Raw genomic sequence first — 18,048 nt, 5'->3', positions numbered from 1 at the left:
CATAATAGTTTTAACAACTCATCTCTCATAACTGATTTATTTTATCTTTGCCATGATGACATTAAATAATATTTGACTAGATATTTTTCAAGACACTTCTATACAGCTTAAAGTGACATTTAAAGGATTAACTTGGTTAATTAGGTTAACTAGGCAGGTTAGGATTATTAGGCAAGTTATTGTATAACCGTGATTTGTTCTGTATGTATGTATTTGTATGTATATATATATATATATATATATATATATATATATATATATATATATATATATATATATATATATATATATATATATATATATATATATATATAAAATTTATTAATTATTAGCCCGTTTATTTTTTCCCCCAATTTTCATCTACACGTTTTATACTAATATTTTATACATCAACTATTTTACAATTTATATAATTATTCTAATTTATATTTAATTTTATTTTATTATATATATATATATATATATATATATATATATATATATATATATATATATATATATATATATAATGGACAAATAATTAGTATAAAAAACGTGTATAAATAAGTATTACTTTCAAAATAATAATCAGCCAGAATTATTACATTTATGCACATGTAATTAGTTCTTAAAACTCAAAAATGTTAAAATTATTACTAGTTTAAAAAAGGTCAGCTGAGTACAATTTGGTTTCCTACAAAGACTGACGGGAAAAAGTTGTAAAGTTTTTATCCTTTACCTAATCCTTAGAGAAACGACTTACTTGCTGTCGCAACACACACACACACACACACACACACACACACACACACACACACACACACACACACACACACACACACACACACACACACACACACACACACACACACACACACACACACACACACAATACCATTAACAAACAAGAGAAGACAAATTTCACACCCATGTTAGCCTAACAGCTCTGTTGACGTAGCTATCACTGAAGATGTTTGTGTATGGCCAGTTATTGTGGACGTCACTGTAAGTACAACATCACAGCTGTGTTTCTGCTGTTTTAGGATGTCTTCTATTTTGTATTATCTGTCACCTCAATCTGTACAAAACAACCAAACCATTGTACAATATATACAGACCATTCAGCCTGTCCGCGAATAACCTGAGAGGCGCTGAGATAATGGCGGTTGTGTTTTCAGTGGTCAGACCTGTCTCTTGAGCTAAACTGAAAAAAAGTTAATAGTCAATAGTAAGAGTCTGCAGCACTTATTAAAGCTGACATGACTACAGATTCTGTGGAATTTACCAGACTTTACATCAGTTAAACTCTCAACTTATAATTAATGTTTATTTAAGAAAACAACTTTTTATTCAAGACTGAATTCATTGAGTGCGTCAGAATAGTGATATGAAACATATTCATTTTTTTTTTCTAGATCTCACTGGTGTCTACATAATTGCTACATTAATCAAAGATGAGTTGTGTTAATACAGGTTTTTCAGCAGGTGTCATTTTCTAAAAATAGCAGCCTGTAATGAGGTTTGATGATCTACAATAATTAAACTAGTAAGCTGAGAGAAAGTACCTTTTAGCCATTAGACAATTAGGCCTGATTCAACCCATATATGGTCAATTAAGCATATTGTCTTTCTGCCATCACAGTGCAAGGTCACATAATCTTAAGTTACATAAAAAAAGCCTTATATAAGTTAGGGATCCTTTATTTAATAGGATTCATGATCAAAACATCAATTCTGTCCTACTCCTGTATTCTTTCCAAACCAAAGGAATTCACTCATAGTGCATTTTAGGTGTTTCGGTGCCCTGCATTGTGATATTTTCTTTAATAAAACATGCTAGATGTCCATTTTGAATGTCAAAGTAAAAATTTGTTTATAAGAACCCTTCTTGATACATTCTCATTCATTCTGCCTCAGTGTTGCATTTTGTGTCTTTAAACAAACATTTGTATGGGTTCATAAGAAACACACACCATACGTATCATACATACCGTATGTTTGGTAAAAAAGTCACACATTAAAATTACATTGTTGAGACTAAAAGAGAAGCCACATTTTATAACTTAATTAAAAGTAATGCAAACTATGCTGTCATAGACCTAAAAACAACACAGGTACTGTACAAAATATATGATCATGTATTTTAGTTCCTGTCATTCTAAAACAAATCCATTCAATTCATGTTTATTTCTATAGCGCTTTTACAATGTAGATTTTGTCAAAGCAGCTTCACATAGAAGTTCTAGTAAATTGAAACTGTGTCCGTCCAGTTTTCAGAGTTCAGTTCTGTTCAGTGTGATTTAATTTTCACAGCTGGAAGTCCAAACACTGAAGAGCAAATTCGTCGATGCGCAGCTCCACAAGTCCCAATCCAAGCAAGCCAGTGGAGAGGAACAAACTTCACCAATTGATGAAAGTGAAGGGGGAAAAAAAACCTTGACAGAAACCAGGCTCAGTTGGGCACGACCATTTCTCCTCTGGCCAAACTTCCTGTGAGGAGCTGCAGTCTAGGTTACAGAGGCTGGAGAACACTTGGCGTCTATTGTGGAGAACTGCAGGTGTGGGATCCTTTCAATTATAGTGGGATTCACAATAATGTGTTTTAAAAATGACAAGCCCAAACAAATGTTTTTAAAGTGAAACTAGAGAGAAATGCTCTAAACAAGTACTTCTGTGTCAATCATCCGACACTAATCTAAAGTGTGCGTGCTTTGGTGCATGTTTTGCTTGATTGCTGTTAAATGAATTATAAAAGGCAATTGGGAATACAAGTTTTAGCATGTTAAAAAAAAAGTACTTATATTTAGGAAAATATGATAAAAATGTAAAAGAAAAAATAAAGGTACTAATCTTCCCAACATAACACCATAAGTATTTTGTTTTTTACAGACTTCACATTAGCAAAATTTCAAAAGCAAGCCAAAAAAAATGAGCTCACTGCTCTCACAGAAGTCACTTTTAAAGCTTGATTGGAAACAGCAATTTTACATGATTGATGTAAATCTCCTTGTTTTTTGTCCTCATGCAAAATTTCCACTGAAATGACTGGATTATAGAACTGCGCATTAGTGGTAAAAGGACCTGTTTTTATTAGTCATCTTTGCTGTGGACCTTTTCCCTTCATTTATGAAAGAGGATTGAGTAAGTGGAACTGATATGCAAATATGCAGGGTAGAGATCAGCTGAACGGAAAACAACACATGCTACATTTTCAGACCCTTACTTTCAAAGCTCTCCGAGGTTTAACTTTAAGCTTCGTAACTGTGAATGAAGGCCACATGATCTCAGTGTGCAAATTATATTAGTCATTTGGTTTCTGGCAGCAGCTTGCTGAATCAGCAACAATTTGGAGGTTGTCCAAACCACTTCACATCCCTCAAAAAATACAGCACCAATACTTTATCAGCAGGCAGCTGAATTAGTATTATTGTAGGAGGAAACATTGTTCACATCTTGTCCAAATTGTACAGAATTTAAAAAAAATCTATTTTTTTTACATCGCATATTATTATTGTTCTTGTTACAACCTGTTCTGCTATCCAAAATGCTGATCTGTTAGCACGCATGAAGATGTTGATTGATTCCTCCAGCAGAAATAGAAATCAGGACTGAATACAGTTCTTCTTCTGGGTACGCCTCCGTCCTCTTGGACCTGAAAGCATAACAAAATATAAAAAATTGTAATTGTCACACTCATACGGCTTAGTGTGATAATGTGATAATCAAATATCAATTGCTGTAATTTGATGAAATACAGTACATAGTATGTTTTAAAATGTGCAACAGTAGGCAGATATTTATCACAGGTATGACCTAAACATTTGTAATATTTTCTAAATGTTGAGAAAAGGGTATTATGATATGAAAGGGGTTTTAATTAGCCAATGCTATGAAACTAAATCATCATTTTGTCCTCATGACATGTCATTTAAAAAAATCATGACGATAAATGGCAGTACTGTAGGTTTACTGCAGCAACAGCACTAGCCATTCTTTTCAGTTAAAGGACAAGTATGTAGGCGTGTTGGTCCCGTATTAATTAAAAATAATGATTGTGGTGGTATTTAAGCTACAGAAATTCCGAATTTTTGGATCAACAGATAAACCTTTTATGAGTTGACCCCTGCTACATCTTGAACTAGAAAGTACGTTTCAACAAATGCATAGCCATGTGACTTTTACATCCTGTAAATGGATTTGCACTACAAATCTGCTTAATATTGTTTTTTACAATTGCCTAAAAAAAACACCTTAACCATGTTTGTAATTAATGGAAGTTTCGGCAAAATTGAAGTTTATAAAAATGTTAACAGCTAAAATTTGTGCATTTTGAAGGCTTGTTGACATGTCAATACTTTAATCATACACATGAGCAGATCTTTTTTAACTCTCAGTACAGAGTACAATGATAGTAATGGCTACTTTTGAAGCACTGCTTCATGAAGCTTCAAACCAGTGGGTCAAAGTGTGTATGAAATTGGCAAAGTCATGTGATTTCAGCTCTTCACTACATCATACCCGTTTTGAAACGTTCTGAAAATGTAATGGTTTCATAGTTTTTACATGATCTCAGATCAGTTTTATAAGTTGCAGATGTTTTAATGATACATTTGTAAAATGTATGGGAACAATATTTAATAGTTTTTTGTTGGCCTGTTGTGTGAAGCCCACAATAAAACAAACAATAGATAAAATATTTAAGAAGATATTAAATAAACACACAAATTACACAATTTTAGGTTCGCAATACGTTTAAAAAAGTTTGCATTACAGTTTTTGTTGGATTTACATCAACTTGACCCCCATGGTGTCCCTAGCATGCAAACATTTTGCGGAGCAATTGGTTCAATAATTTCAAATCTTTGAAAAGCTTTCTTTCTCCCAACTCTACTATGATGCTCCAGACTAGGCATGGGATGATAACTGCTTTCAAGGAATATCGCTATTTTGGGAAAGTTTTAAAACCACCAAAATGTTCTGCTATACCATTCCTATGGTACAGTATATGTAGCACTTTTTATTTATGTTTTTTTTTTAAATTGTATTATTATTTTTTTTATGACAACAGTATCTCTACCAGAGAACAAAAATTACGTTTAAATTGTAAAGAAATCTGTGTGTTTGAACTAATGAAGAGAGCAGAAGTCAATAATTCGTTTGAATTATTTAGCCTGAAGTTGACTGTTCCAAAATATTTTAAATGTTTCTCAAAATAAAATTAATTATGTTCAAAGGAGAAAAATGTTTTTGTTTTTTGCCCAGACATTTTAAAAGAATATATTATAGAGCAGTAATTAACACTGTCAAACCGTGATATTTTAATCCAAGGTCATCCTACTGTCAGAATCTTATACTGGCCTATGCCTACTCCAGGCAATCAGCTTCAACACAATCACAATAATAACCTGAAAAATGACATCTTAACCTTCATAATTAACCCCAAATCAAAACAATGCTGCACAGGATACGTACCATCCTCACCATCTGTGGCAATAGTCTGAAGAGAAACACTCCGAGGACCCAGTTTGTTCTTTTTGAGCTTAAACTTCACCTGCGGTGGATTCTCTATGAACTCAAAAGTGTCCTCGACCTCATTGGTGCTGTCAGCATCTGAAATCTTTCGAGGAGCAGGACTCAGGTGTCTGGATGGCTCTTCTTTCTCCTTAACATGATTGTCTAACCACGATGCTTCCTTGGAGTGGCTGGTAGGCTTAATGTCTTTAGGACTGTTCTGTTTGGCGTCTATGTTTTGATGGGTTGTTTTAGTAAGAGCGCCTGGACTTTGGTTGTTAGCTCTGCCTTTCAAGTAATTCCTAAACGAAGAGCGTTGCTTTTTAGAACCAAATGGCGAGGGCTTCTTCCCTTCGCCCTTTGTGTCTTCCGTCCCATCTGGGGACGCAGGAGACTGTGGATGTAAACTTTCCCCATTGGTGTAGATTAATTTTTCCATGTTACTCACAGAGGCATGGTCAACATAGTCCCTTAGCTTAGAAAGATCCTGTAGGGATCCAGTCACGCCTAGGCTATTGCCAACAACTAAAGAGTACTTTGGATTATGGTATTTATGTGCAGGCACCTTTAGGTCCACTGGTTTGGTGTCTCCTACAGAGATCTGGAAGCGCGACATGGACACGGGAACTGTGAGTTTGATGGGTTCCGATGGCGTTTTCAACACAGGAACTTGCATTGCAGGCTTACTGATGTGAAACTCACGATACAAGTCCACTTTATCAGACACGGCATATAGTTCTCTGAAATCGTTGTCAAAGAAGTCAACAACTTGTCCTGACATCACAGTGATTGTGTTACGATTCATCCTAGAGGAACTCCATGTAAAGCTATGATTGAAAGTAAAGCATATTAGTGCATGCCAATAATGAACAAAATAACAAGGTTTACTGCTTGGTCTACATTCTAACCTGTATGATCCAAACATTACTTTCTCTCCATCAACCAACATATACTTTGAACACAGGGATCCTGGTAGACGCCCAAAGGACAGCGGCATGCCTGAGCCCCTCACCGTTTGCACCCGCAGGTTCTGAAACAGCAGAAGAAGAAAGGACATTTTAGGCTGACTGGGCTCTGTAATATATCTGTCATCAAAACATTTCTGGGACTGGAGATTATTTCTTTAGAAGCTCTGTTTCCTTTGATCTATTTTCAAGCAAATTTGGAGAATATAAAATCCTAAACTGTGCACTTATAATGATGGAAACATTTATTGCCTAATTTTCTGAATGGTAACCAAAAACTCATTTTTTTTTTTATTTCACTGCACACCATCTAAAAACACTTCTGAAAATTAAATTTGATTCCACAGAACCGCCTTATAGGGTCTGCCATTAAACCACAAGATGACAGGATTTTTTAATAGGCTATGTAAATTTAAAAAGGTCAAAGGTTTTTCTGATTATATTAACCTTTTAGTATTTTATTAACAACTTTTTGAGGAAGTTTCCTAACTAGGATGCGAAATATTGTTTTCTTGAACCCAAGATTCGAATATTTCTAATTTAAATATAATGCAAAATTGGCAGTTTTGAACTACAAAAAAAACTGTAGTTAATAATTTTGTTTTATTGGATCATTAAATAGAAGGGGAATAACCTATTAAGTGTCATATAGCCCAGGGAAAATGAATAGAGCATTTAAAATATGTATATACCCAGTTGTACGTATTAAATGACAAAATTATATTACAAATAATATATAAATATATTCATACATTTTAATACAAAAAATGCTGCAGTGAAGAAAAAAATAAAACCTGCCTGTCTGTTAAGTTGCTAATATCAAATTGAAAATTGACAGTTCCTTAAATCACGTTTTAATTTTATTGTAAAGAAAGTGAAATAACGTGGCCAGAGTGATGCCAATGACATTAAAAAGTCCACTGTTCCCTTTGAAGATTTACCCGATGTGTCCTTGGGAGTTTGTTTACCATAACAAACTTGTGAAGTCTGAACTTATAATAAAAGGATGTGTTTTGTGTTTGCCATATATTGAGAAAAAGCCCAATCAGGTAAATGTCTGAAGCCACACCTCCGTTTTCAAATGTCTCCATTTTTCTCCATCCACACTGACACGAAGCAGCAGTGTTTTAGAATGAAAACAGCCTCTTCAGCGTTTCCAAAATGCTCCGTTTTCTGTGCTCGAAACCCTGGGGTAGTGTGGACGGAAGGCATAACCGTAGCAGACCTTATTCATTTTACAACGAAAACATATTAGTGTAAACAGGGTCTTAGCGTGGATGCTCTTACAGTTATTGTTACAGTCATGCTCTTGGTGCAAATGGGCCTCTTGGTATAAAGTAGGAGATCTGGATTTGACAAAAGGCATGAGGTGTCAAAGCAACACCCCTGACCTGGGCAAATATCCAAGTGAAGCCGGTGCAGTGAGGTTAATGAAAAATAAATCCTTGCACACAGAGGTGTGGCGATTTCATTTGCACACTGAGGCCTTGAAAGAAAGGAACACTGTAGCTTCAAAAGTGCCTTGAGTACATGGCTGGCATGGATGAGGAAAAAGCAGAAGCGTGAGAGATGAGAGTGCTCCACAATTCCCCAAAATGAGATCAGGTTGCTTCTTTTTTTTTCCCTAGTTCAGCTGAAATCTGCAGATCTCTTTCAGGAAATAACAATGCTGAATTATCCAACTCTATTGCTGTCAGATGAAAAGCCCTAGTGTCCTATATAAAACAATCCTCGTAGATAAGGCTTGCTGGCACAGTATCTGTAAGAGATTGGCAAGTATTTAGGGCAGTCTTGCAGAAAGCGCTGGTTTTTATTCTGTCGTGCTGTTATGCGTGTGCACGGTGGACCAGAAAGTCAGTTGAACCCTGTGGCAACAGCTCCAGAATCATCCCGAGTTTCAAGTTCACACAAGATCTCTTCTAGGCCAGCTGACAAATCAGTTAATGTGCGTTTATATGTGACATGGCAAGTCACATGTTCAAGTTTGACTTCTTTTACAGCGAAGCTTGATAAGGCACGTCTGACTGTTGTTAATATACACACTTTATGACATTTTCATAACATTTCTTCACTTTAACATTTTCTGTTCACACACAGAGTTTAGAATAAAAGGGCAGAAAGAATCCTGTTGGTTTACTATAATGGCAAAGCACGCAGAAACCTGTAGATTTATTTTGATTTCTATTTATTATGTAAATGTGTTTAAATATGTTTATTCCCTTTTTATATTAATTTCAGTGATATTGTTAATATTATGCATTTACAGTAAAGTTTGTAAAGTATTATTTTCTGTCTTTTAGTAGATTTGAGAGACTTGTTTTGTTCACCAAACACCGAAAAACAATTTTGCAAAATTGTCGAAAACAATTTATATAGGCTGAACAGTAATGTTCAACTTAATTTGTTTGTTTAAATTCAAGCCAAATAAATTGTTACCTTACCTTTAAAAAAAATGTCATTTTTAAAATGTAAATTCAATGAATCATCTTCTCATCATTTTTTTTCAGTGAAGTGGATTTGCATTGTACATCTTAAATACAAGTTAAATGTTATTATTTTTTTAATTTAATGTGGTAAGTTTTAATTACTCTTAAAATCAAAACCGCAAATGTTTTTCACAGATTTCTTATGAAATTTTGTGCAGAAATAGTAAAAATGACTGGCTGCCCTACTAGTGACTAGCGAATAAGAATAAAACTCAATGGGATCACTGGGGTTTCTGTTCCATCATGGCAGAAGTTAAAAGATTACATAGTGTTGTTGAGTTTAACAATGTTTGCCTTACAACAGGATAGTCTCAACCGTCAGGTTTAGCAGAATTCCTTGGTAATGAAATGATACAACACCAATATTATGTCAATAGTCATTTGAATAATGATATAATTAATTAATAAAATAATTTTTTTTTGCAGTTTTGCTAATGGAATGACAACTCCAGCTTTTTGCTTTTTGTAAAATGTAATACATCAAACATTATTTTACAAAAATAGATTATCATTATCAAAAAAAAAAAAAAGATAAAAAATAATTAAACATACTTCCAATCAGCATCATCACAATGCTTTGTGCTGCTATCTTAGTTGTATTATTCCTTTTGTTTCTGTGATAATATTATCACTACATTAAGGGTTCTTAAATAGTACCTACATATGCATGATCACACAATGTAGTTTACTCTCTTAAACGTCATTCACTTACATTTACAATAAACAAACAGCCACATCATGCTATAGGAATTTGCATAGACTTCATTTTCATTGCATTGTATGCATATGTACATTACTATTTTTAAATAGCTAATTAGTATTACCCACTTACAGCAGGACCAAATTAGGATGAAAGCAATACAATTACATTTTCAAGTACTTTATTCGAGATCTAAGCACTTTTCTAACCTTGAAAACCTATTCAGCACCCATAAGAACCCATAGTTATAAAATGCTCCATTGATATTTGATTACATTTTTAGCAGTATTATTTTTTATTTTTGTCTTTTATATTACCATAATAAAAATCCGTTTTTGTTGGGTTTATGCATCGTACAATTTTGATCTCCCTGTTTCGCTTTTAGGGTAAAGTACGCACATCCAATTGGTCTTACTCACAGGGTGTCTGCTGATCCTTAAAAAAGTCTTAAATTCCATAGTATAGAAATAAGGCTTTAATAAGTCCTAAAATGTCTTTCCATCTTTAAAAAACGCATTTCAGAGGTCTTTCAATGCAATCAAACTGACCAGTAAACAACATTTTTCTTGAAATCTACTTAAATCTTTTTGTCTATCATCAAGCAGAATAACATAGGCGGAACCAAAGACTTGAGTGTGCACGCATGCGAGACCGAGTGTTGGCGCTGACTTTTGTCCAGTCTGGCGCCACATTAAATCTTACCATTTCCAGCTTGACTGTGACCAGCATGCAGTGCTTTAAAGGAGACACTTTTTTTTTCTTTTAAGGTATATTTAAAATGTTTGCTGAATGATTAAAAATAATTCTGCTAGACAAAATTATTGTCTAGCAGAAAGAAAATTAAATAATTTCTTTCTTAACTGTCTATTAAGAAAGAAAACATCAGTCACGTCAAAGTTGTCAGCAAATGCTTTACCAGAACAATAACCTTTTATAAAACAATAATAAAAAAAGCTATAATGTACATATAAAATATTGTTATATTTTGTTAAATAATAGGCATAAATTTGAAAATTGTTTCGTTAATGTTCTTAATGTAGTTTGGGGGATGATTATTATTTTAATATTATTATATTAATAATAATAATAATAATAATAATAATAATAATGTTTTGAGGTTTTTCACACTTGTATATGCATATGTTTAATTAACAGTGTTAAAGATGGTCATTAGTTGCACTGCATTTATTTTTGCAAGTTCTGGATTATATATAATATGGTCTTAAATTCATTCTGATTGGTATTAAACCATCCTCAATATAACTCTTTAAAACCTGCAGATACCCTGACTCACCCTCAGGTGCTGTGCAGAAATCTGCAGCCTGCTGCTCATGTCCAGGAAGTGTGGCAGGCCATTCTCCTCCAGCAGCAAATACACAGCCACCCCTCTCTTACTCGCAGCATCCAGGAGATCCTGTAGGATCAGCAGGTCCGTCACCAGGTCCATGACCACTGCAATCAACTGAAAATCAGCCAGCGGTTAGAGCATGACTTACTCGCTGTGCTTATCACAACATCTGGTGTTTATACTGTATTAGCCACACTGTGTGAGCCTTTCTGATGACCTTTTCTGTCTCAGCTTGAATGAACTCTAATACAGGTAAATGAAGTACACTGAGAGCTATATTTCACCAAACCCATTAAAGACAAGCTGATACTTTGGGGATTAAGACCTACTGTAAAGTTCAATCTGAACAGAAGTCACAAGCTACTGTACCTATAAAACAATCTGGTTCAAAGGGCACGTGTGTGTTTATATTGCTTTTCAACAGATAAAATGCAAACTAGGTCAGCAGAAAACTCATAATGATCTGGAAAAATCAAAATGGCTCAATTCAAAGCTTGTTTAAAGGTTTTAAGGTTAGGCCTCATATTTCCTTTTGCACTCGCACAAGAAAACTCATGTAAATAAGAACAAAGCAATTTGCATTAAAGACAAAACAGAGAGCAGCAGAATCAGTTTTGATAACTTAGATTCTGTCTAATGGTTTCAGAATATTTTTTCAGGTCTGTAATATAGGAATTGATTCATTTCAAACAAGGAACTGATGACTTTTTTTAACATTCTGCCCGAGTTGCAGTATGAGGAAATTATTTTTAACATTCTTACACGTGCATGTTTCTTACCAGATCCTCAAATGGAGGTGGCACATGCTTCAAATGAAGGCATGGCTTAAAACATATGTATGAGCGTCAGGATCAACCTCAATAAAATGTCAACACGATGTTCTGTGGACACAGTCTAATGCTAACATTGACACATTTACTGAAACTAAAACGTCACACTAGCCAGCAATCGGATCTCAACTCAAAACATGTCTAAACATCATCCAACTACAGATTACATGTTAAAACTCAACAAATACTGAGGTTTTTACAAGGATACAGACATAAAAGTGCACATAGTGTCTGTTGAAAGAATGTTACAAAGGTGTGAATGCAGATGAACTGTAAAATTCATAATTAATTGTCTAAACACCGTCTCAGGTGCTGTATGAAAGCATATCTACTTGAACGGAGCTGAAAAACTAAAGCCAACAAGGGCAGCACATGCCGGAATGACATTAACTCAGTTTGACTAGTGCATTTGAATAGGTTTCACCACAACCCACAAACATTAAGTCTGGTTTGTGTACTTGTGTACCTGCATAGAGATGTGATCATAGTAAACTAGGACAGGCAAAAAGTAAAATACTTGCGTATCCTCAATTTAATTGATCAAGCTATATTATACCGCTTATGGTTACAAAAAGAAATGGCCCAATAAAATCAGGTCCAAAGATTACAGTGAGCCTGGGATTGCAATGTCTTCGTATAAATGTATTAGAGATTTACATTTGTGGAAGGAAATGTAGGGTGAAGTGACAATAGAATGTAGTTGGACTTAAATTTTTCACAAACCTTCATTATACAGTTTGTATTAATTGGGGGTTAATACAGTAAACAGAGACATATTAAAGGCACTTGCTTTTTCCTTAACTTAAATGTGTCATAAACAGGAACATGCAGGCAGAATCTGAATATCTTAACTAGAAAAAAAAATCTGTGGATTTTAGGCTTGGGCGTTATCCAAATTTTGATACCGTCAAACCTCCTTCCTGTTTTACCTTGGTATATGGTATTACCGTGCAAAATAAAAAAAATATGAGGCTCAGACAGCATCATCAAACTGTTTGGGTCTGGGGTCGCCACAGCAGAATGAAACGCCAACTTATCCAGCACATGTTTTACGCAGCGGATGCCCTTCCAGCTGCAACCTATCACAGGGAAACATCCATCCACACTCATTCACACACATAGACTATGGCCAATTAAGCTTACCCAATTCACCTATAGCACGTCTTTAGACTGTGGGGAAAACCAAACACCCGGAGGAAACCCACACGAACATGGAGAGAACATGCAAACTCCACACAGAAATGCCAACTGACCCAGCTGGGGCTTTAACTAGCGACCTTCTTTCTTTGAGGCGACAGTGCTGCCCAATGCGCCAAAGTGTCACCTAAATAAATTATACTTAATATTAAGTATTTAATCCTTGTCTCCTATATAAGTGCATTGTTTTTTATTATGGTATATCGGTATTAAAACTAATACCATTGCTATATTTAGATCCTGCGGTATACCATATTAGCGTATTACCGCCCGAGCCTAGTGGATTTATATGAGAAATAATTTTGAGCATAAAAGCTTAAAACTTAAAGTGATGGTTCACTCAAAAAATATTTTATTCTGCTGAACACATCAGATGTTTTTTTGAAGAATGTTGGAAACCTATAACCATACATCCATAGCAGAAAAAGTAATTTTATGACCTTCAATGGTTATAGGTTTCCAACATTCTTCAAAATATCTTTTTTTTGCATAAAAATAGTTTGGAACAACACTGTAAAAAAGTTGACTCGTCCTGAAATTGTAAGGTAACTTGCTGCAGAGCTTTTTTGAGTTGACTCAAAAATGTCCTGAAGCTGGTTGCCTCAAATTTTTAAGTTGGGTCAACTTTTTACAGTGAAATAAAGAGTAAGTAAATGATGGTAGAATTTTCATTTGTGATTGAACTATCCCTTTATAAAATAATTTTTCAACTTTTATTTAAGGTTTATACTGCAAATCCATATACAGTATATCCACTTGTTTGGTAAACAACAAGCTACAGTAGGCCTCACATACAGTATATTGCATCCACTACAAAAGAAAATATTACTTTACAAATTGGATCTAAACATTGATATATTACTCATAAATATTATGGAAATGAATATAAAATATAACATAATATATATTATAATTTTAGATATTATATATTAAAATTGATACAATTTTAAATAAGACTTAAAACTTTCTGTGTAACTTTCTGTGGGCCTGATTCTGTGTGCCTAGTCATAACTCATTTATAACCGTTAAGGAAGATACTTCATGTATGTGTAAACCTAGTAGCAAATAGGCAAGTCTTAAAGCCTCTGGCACTCTTACTGACAAAGAACGCTCTTACAGATAAAGCCCAAGGCTAGAGAGGTTATTCCCTGACTGATTATTATTTCATTCTTTTCACTAAAACTCATTCACAGTGACACGCATTGTACTTTACAATAGATTAAAGAAAATTCTTTAAATGCCACCTGATCTTTAATCTAGCAGTAAAATCCTCTCCTTTAATGATTTTATTATATTCTTAATAACATCATCGCTAAGTTACTGCTTTAAATCAACATTGCCATTTATCCACATACAGTAATACTACATGAATGTAATTCAAAATCAAAATTCAAATCAAATATCGTAGCTAAATATTATCAGATTTGTAATTGTAATTTAATTTAAAGTTATTTTCCTTCTCAATCTTAATTTCATCATGAATTTAATTTTGGGTTCAAATGAATTATGATGTTCCTGTTACATATCAGGATGAAAGATAGTTGTTCAAACACTGTGGGTGATTTCCAAATAAGAGCTCAAAGCTGTTTCTTAAATTATTGACACTCCTCCAAAATACCCACAGTCTTGTCTGTTTCCAAGAAATTTGACTTTCTTACAGCAAATAAAATCTACTAAACTCAGTTATTAGTCCATTATTGTTTCTTCTGCCTTCACAAAACTTCATGGCAGGTTTAAATACATTCATGTCAGAGTTAAGTAAATGTTATTTTTGAAAGATGATCTCATCCGCAGCTGAATTTATAAAACCACATGACTTACAGTTAATTTAAAACATAATTGCAGACCAATATAAACTAGTAAAACTGGTTGTGGCCACATGCTTCGTCATCATGTGAATAATACAAATTAAATGAATACCAACAAATAACATGTACATAAATACATGATCTATTAACAACTAAAACTAACCAGTATGTATTTCCTTCACTGCTTTTGCACTTTTTTTTTTCCAAGTGCATAATCCAATAGTGACAGTACATTTTGTTTTTCATTACTGTAGACTATTTATAACATTTTAGTTAAGTAATCTGTGAATACATTTTTTTTTTACTTCTAGATAATAGTATTTTTCATTTTGAAGCTACTAGATAGCATTTTATTAGCCATTGACCAGTGTGTGTGTATTGTAATAGCACTACATTTTGGTAGCGCATTATTTTACTAGTCCTGTTTCACAGTCCACAATCATTACCAAAACTTGGCAATATCCATGTACAATTACTAAACCTAAATCTAGCCTTAATTTTCTTTGATAAATATAAAGTACACATATTGTAAAATGCAAAGGTCCTTTCCTTTATCACTGGTTACCTAACTAACAACATACTGTAGTTTTGGTCTTGTTTAATCACAGGATTGAATGTATACTTCCTAGGTTTAAAATATTGTTAGTGAGTTTTAATTTTCTAATATGTATAAGTGGCATTTAGTATCAGTAAAACTAGATTTAAATGAATAACACTGAACTAATGAAAACTGAATACAATTACTGAACTAGTAGGTTATAGTAGTAAATGTCCTGCTACCACTTCTGTTAAACAAAATGCTAATTTTTGAATCACTGACCTCCATGGGCATATAGGTAATAATAAGAGCAGTAGCAATGGAAATAGATACATTTGGAATGTTAGAACAGCAGCAAGAACCAAAATATTTTAAAAAACTATAATAATTCAAAATTTTGAAAAAATGATAAGAAATGAATAACTTAATTTTAAGGCATCCGTGTTGCAAGTTCAATCTACTTACTGTTGTAATTACAATTAATCATGCATGATTACATGACACTAAACCTAACCAGTATTGTAACCCTAACAATACATTAAGTGCATGTAATTAATTAATACTTAGTAGTTCAATGGATTGCACACTCGCTGTAACAGGGCCACCTTTAAAAATGAACCAAAATTTGACCCTGAAAGTCAGGCACAGATTAAGAATTCAGAGGCCCCTGGGCACAATGTCTTGTAGCCCCCCTACCTGGTCGCACCCCTATAATTGAATTAAAAAATTAAATTATTATCATATTTTGTAATAAAATTAATCTATATGTTATTGCCCACATTTTTTTTTAAATAAATGATATACAGTACATATACATGTATTTCAAGTCTACAAAGATTCAACTTATTTTTGAAGCATTTAAAGCACACTTTGAAAAAAAAAAATACTAATACAACTAGTGGAAATTAATGGATTTTAATATACTTATTCAGATTGACTGAAGCAGTGCTAAAATTTATATTTAAGGGTATTTTTAATGTATAATCTCTACAAATTTAATAATGCATATGATTAGGATATAACCCCTCTCCAATCCAGTTCTATGAATCTGAGTCTTGCATAATACACATACTTATTAATGATTCCTACTTGTCTTCCTCGTGATGAAGAGTAGGCAAAATCTGATATGTAGTAGGGGAAAAAGAAGAATGAGCTCACCAGATGCTGGATTCGAACCGGGTTCATGATTGATTGTGTCAAAACATGTAGCCATGCGCTTTACGAGCTATGCCACTCACACCGCTGTTAGATGCTCTCTTTAGTTAAGTTGTCTCTGTCAATCAAACGGTGATGAGCCAACGAGGTGTGCTATTTGCACGTAGACTAAATAGACACTACAAAATCGGCGTTTCCCCCACCCTCGCAGGGGCCCCTGGGCCTGTGCCCATAATGCCCATTGGTTAATCCGGCCCTGCTGAAGGTAGTGAATAGTCTTAGCGGAACTGATCACATGCCATTTTCTAGAAACATTGTGAACACCAAACAGTAACAATGTAAAACTTTATTGGGATACTATGGGATAGCTGAAATGTAATTATTACCAGCATCTAATATATAATTGTTTTGACTAATGGAAAAAATAATTGATCTCTAAGATAAGTTTGAGTGAACTATTATTAGGCCTACTAGTGGAACTCAAAGACATGCTCTTCATTAACGTATTGTTACTTAAAGGATATTTCACCCCCAAAAAATAAATAAATAAAAAATTATGATAAATGATAGATGATAAATTTACTCACCCTCAAGTGTTTCCAAACTTTTATGAGTGTCTTTATTCTGAACACAAAATAAGATACCTTGAAGAATGCTAAAAAACCTTTAACCATTGACTTCCATAGTACATTTGTTAAAACAAATATTATTAAAGTCAATGTTGACAGTTTTACAGCTTTCTTCAAACATCACATTTCATGTTCAACAGAAGAAACTCAAACAGGTTTGGAACAAGTTAAGGGTGAGTAAATGACTTATTTTGGGTGAACTACCCTTTAACTATGTATTTAAAATTATTCTAGTTTTTGTAGGTGTTTTGACATAAATGATAAAATGCCATAGACTCCTACCTTTGTAGATTCTTGAATGAGTTTGCGTACCACCTCTTTAATATGCGGGCTGTTGGATTTCGGTGGGTGGGTGTAAACCGACACCCGAGTCACCCCTTTGTAATGGCCGTTGCTGGGCCAACCGATGTCCAGCGGAGGGATCTCCGTGTCAGACATGGTGGGCCAGTAGGTAGAGTGTACGCCCGAGTCCTCGCTCGTATCATGGGGCGACCGTGAGCAGCAGGTGTCCGAGTCGCTGTCATACTCCTGGAAGGTCTCCCGCATCCACTTGATCTCCCTGGCGGACAGAAAGTCTTTAACGCTATCCTCTTTTAGGCGCATCTTGAACGCGCCATCCCCGTTCCTGAGGAGCTGCTCGAGCGCGGCCCGCTGCTCCTCACTGTAATAAAACTCCGGTTTGGACTCGGGTATTTTCACGTTTACATGTTCATCGTCCATGCATATTAGTTGAGACTCAGCCATGGCAGCTGCGCTCCCGGAAACAACGGGTTCACCTGTGTGGCTTCTTCAGGCAGCCCTCTCTACCCACCTTTACCTGTTTGAGTGGTTTGGCTGAGGTGATTCAGTGCCGAATAGAGTGGGTGGGCGGGGATTCGGAGCCGATGGGCGGGACTTCAGAA

General features: G+C 34.4%; 1 protein-coding gene across 1 annotated transcript; it reads right to left on the bottom strand.

Annotated features, from left to right (window-relative positions):
• Positions 1–2,192: 2,192 nt before the first annotated feature.
• On the bottom strand, positions 2,193–17,934 carry sack1fa (scaffolding CK1 anchoring protein Fa). Its single transcript, XM_087244628.1, has 5 exons — positions 17,429–17,934; positions 10,936–11,103; positions 6,399–6,520; positions 5,452–6,317; positions 2,193–3,631 (listed from the first exon to the last, which is right to left on the bottom strand). The coding sequence occupies exons 1-5, from the start codon at positions 17,888–17,890 to the stop codon at positions 3,582–3,584; spliced, it is 1,668 nt and encodes a 555-aa protein (XP_087100754.1). The 5' UTR covers positions 17,891–17,934; the 3' UTR covers positions 2,193–3,581.
• Between the last annotated feature and the right edge of the window lie 114 nt (positions 17,935–18,048).

This window comes from Danio rerio, chromosome 3 (assembly GCF_052040795.2).
Source record: "Danio rerio strain M-AB ecotype USA chromosome 3, GRCz13ab, whole genome shotgun sequence".
NCBI lineage: Eukaryota > Metazoa > Chordata > Actinopteri > Cypriniformes > Danionidae > Danio > Danio rerio.
Note: the sequence above shows the minus strand (reverse complement) of the source record. Positions and strands in the feature narration are given on the sequence as shown.

Excerpts from the sequence above, each read along its gene's own strand:
- sack1fa (XM_087244628.1), bottom strand. The coding sequence starts at position 17,890 with ATGGCTGAGTCTCAACTAATATGCATGGACGATGAACATGTAAACGTG. Across the intron at positions 6,521-10,935 it reads TTTCTGCACAGCACCTGAGG|AACCTGCGGGTGCAAACGGT; the intron begins GTGAGTCAGGGT and ends CTGCTGTTTCAG. Across the intron at positions 3,632-5,451 it reads TGCCACAGATGGTGAGGATG|GTCCAAGAGGACGGAGGCGT; the intron begins GTACGTATCCTG and ends TTATGCTTTCAG.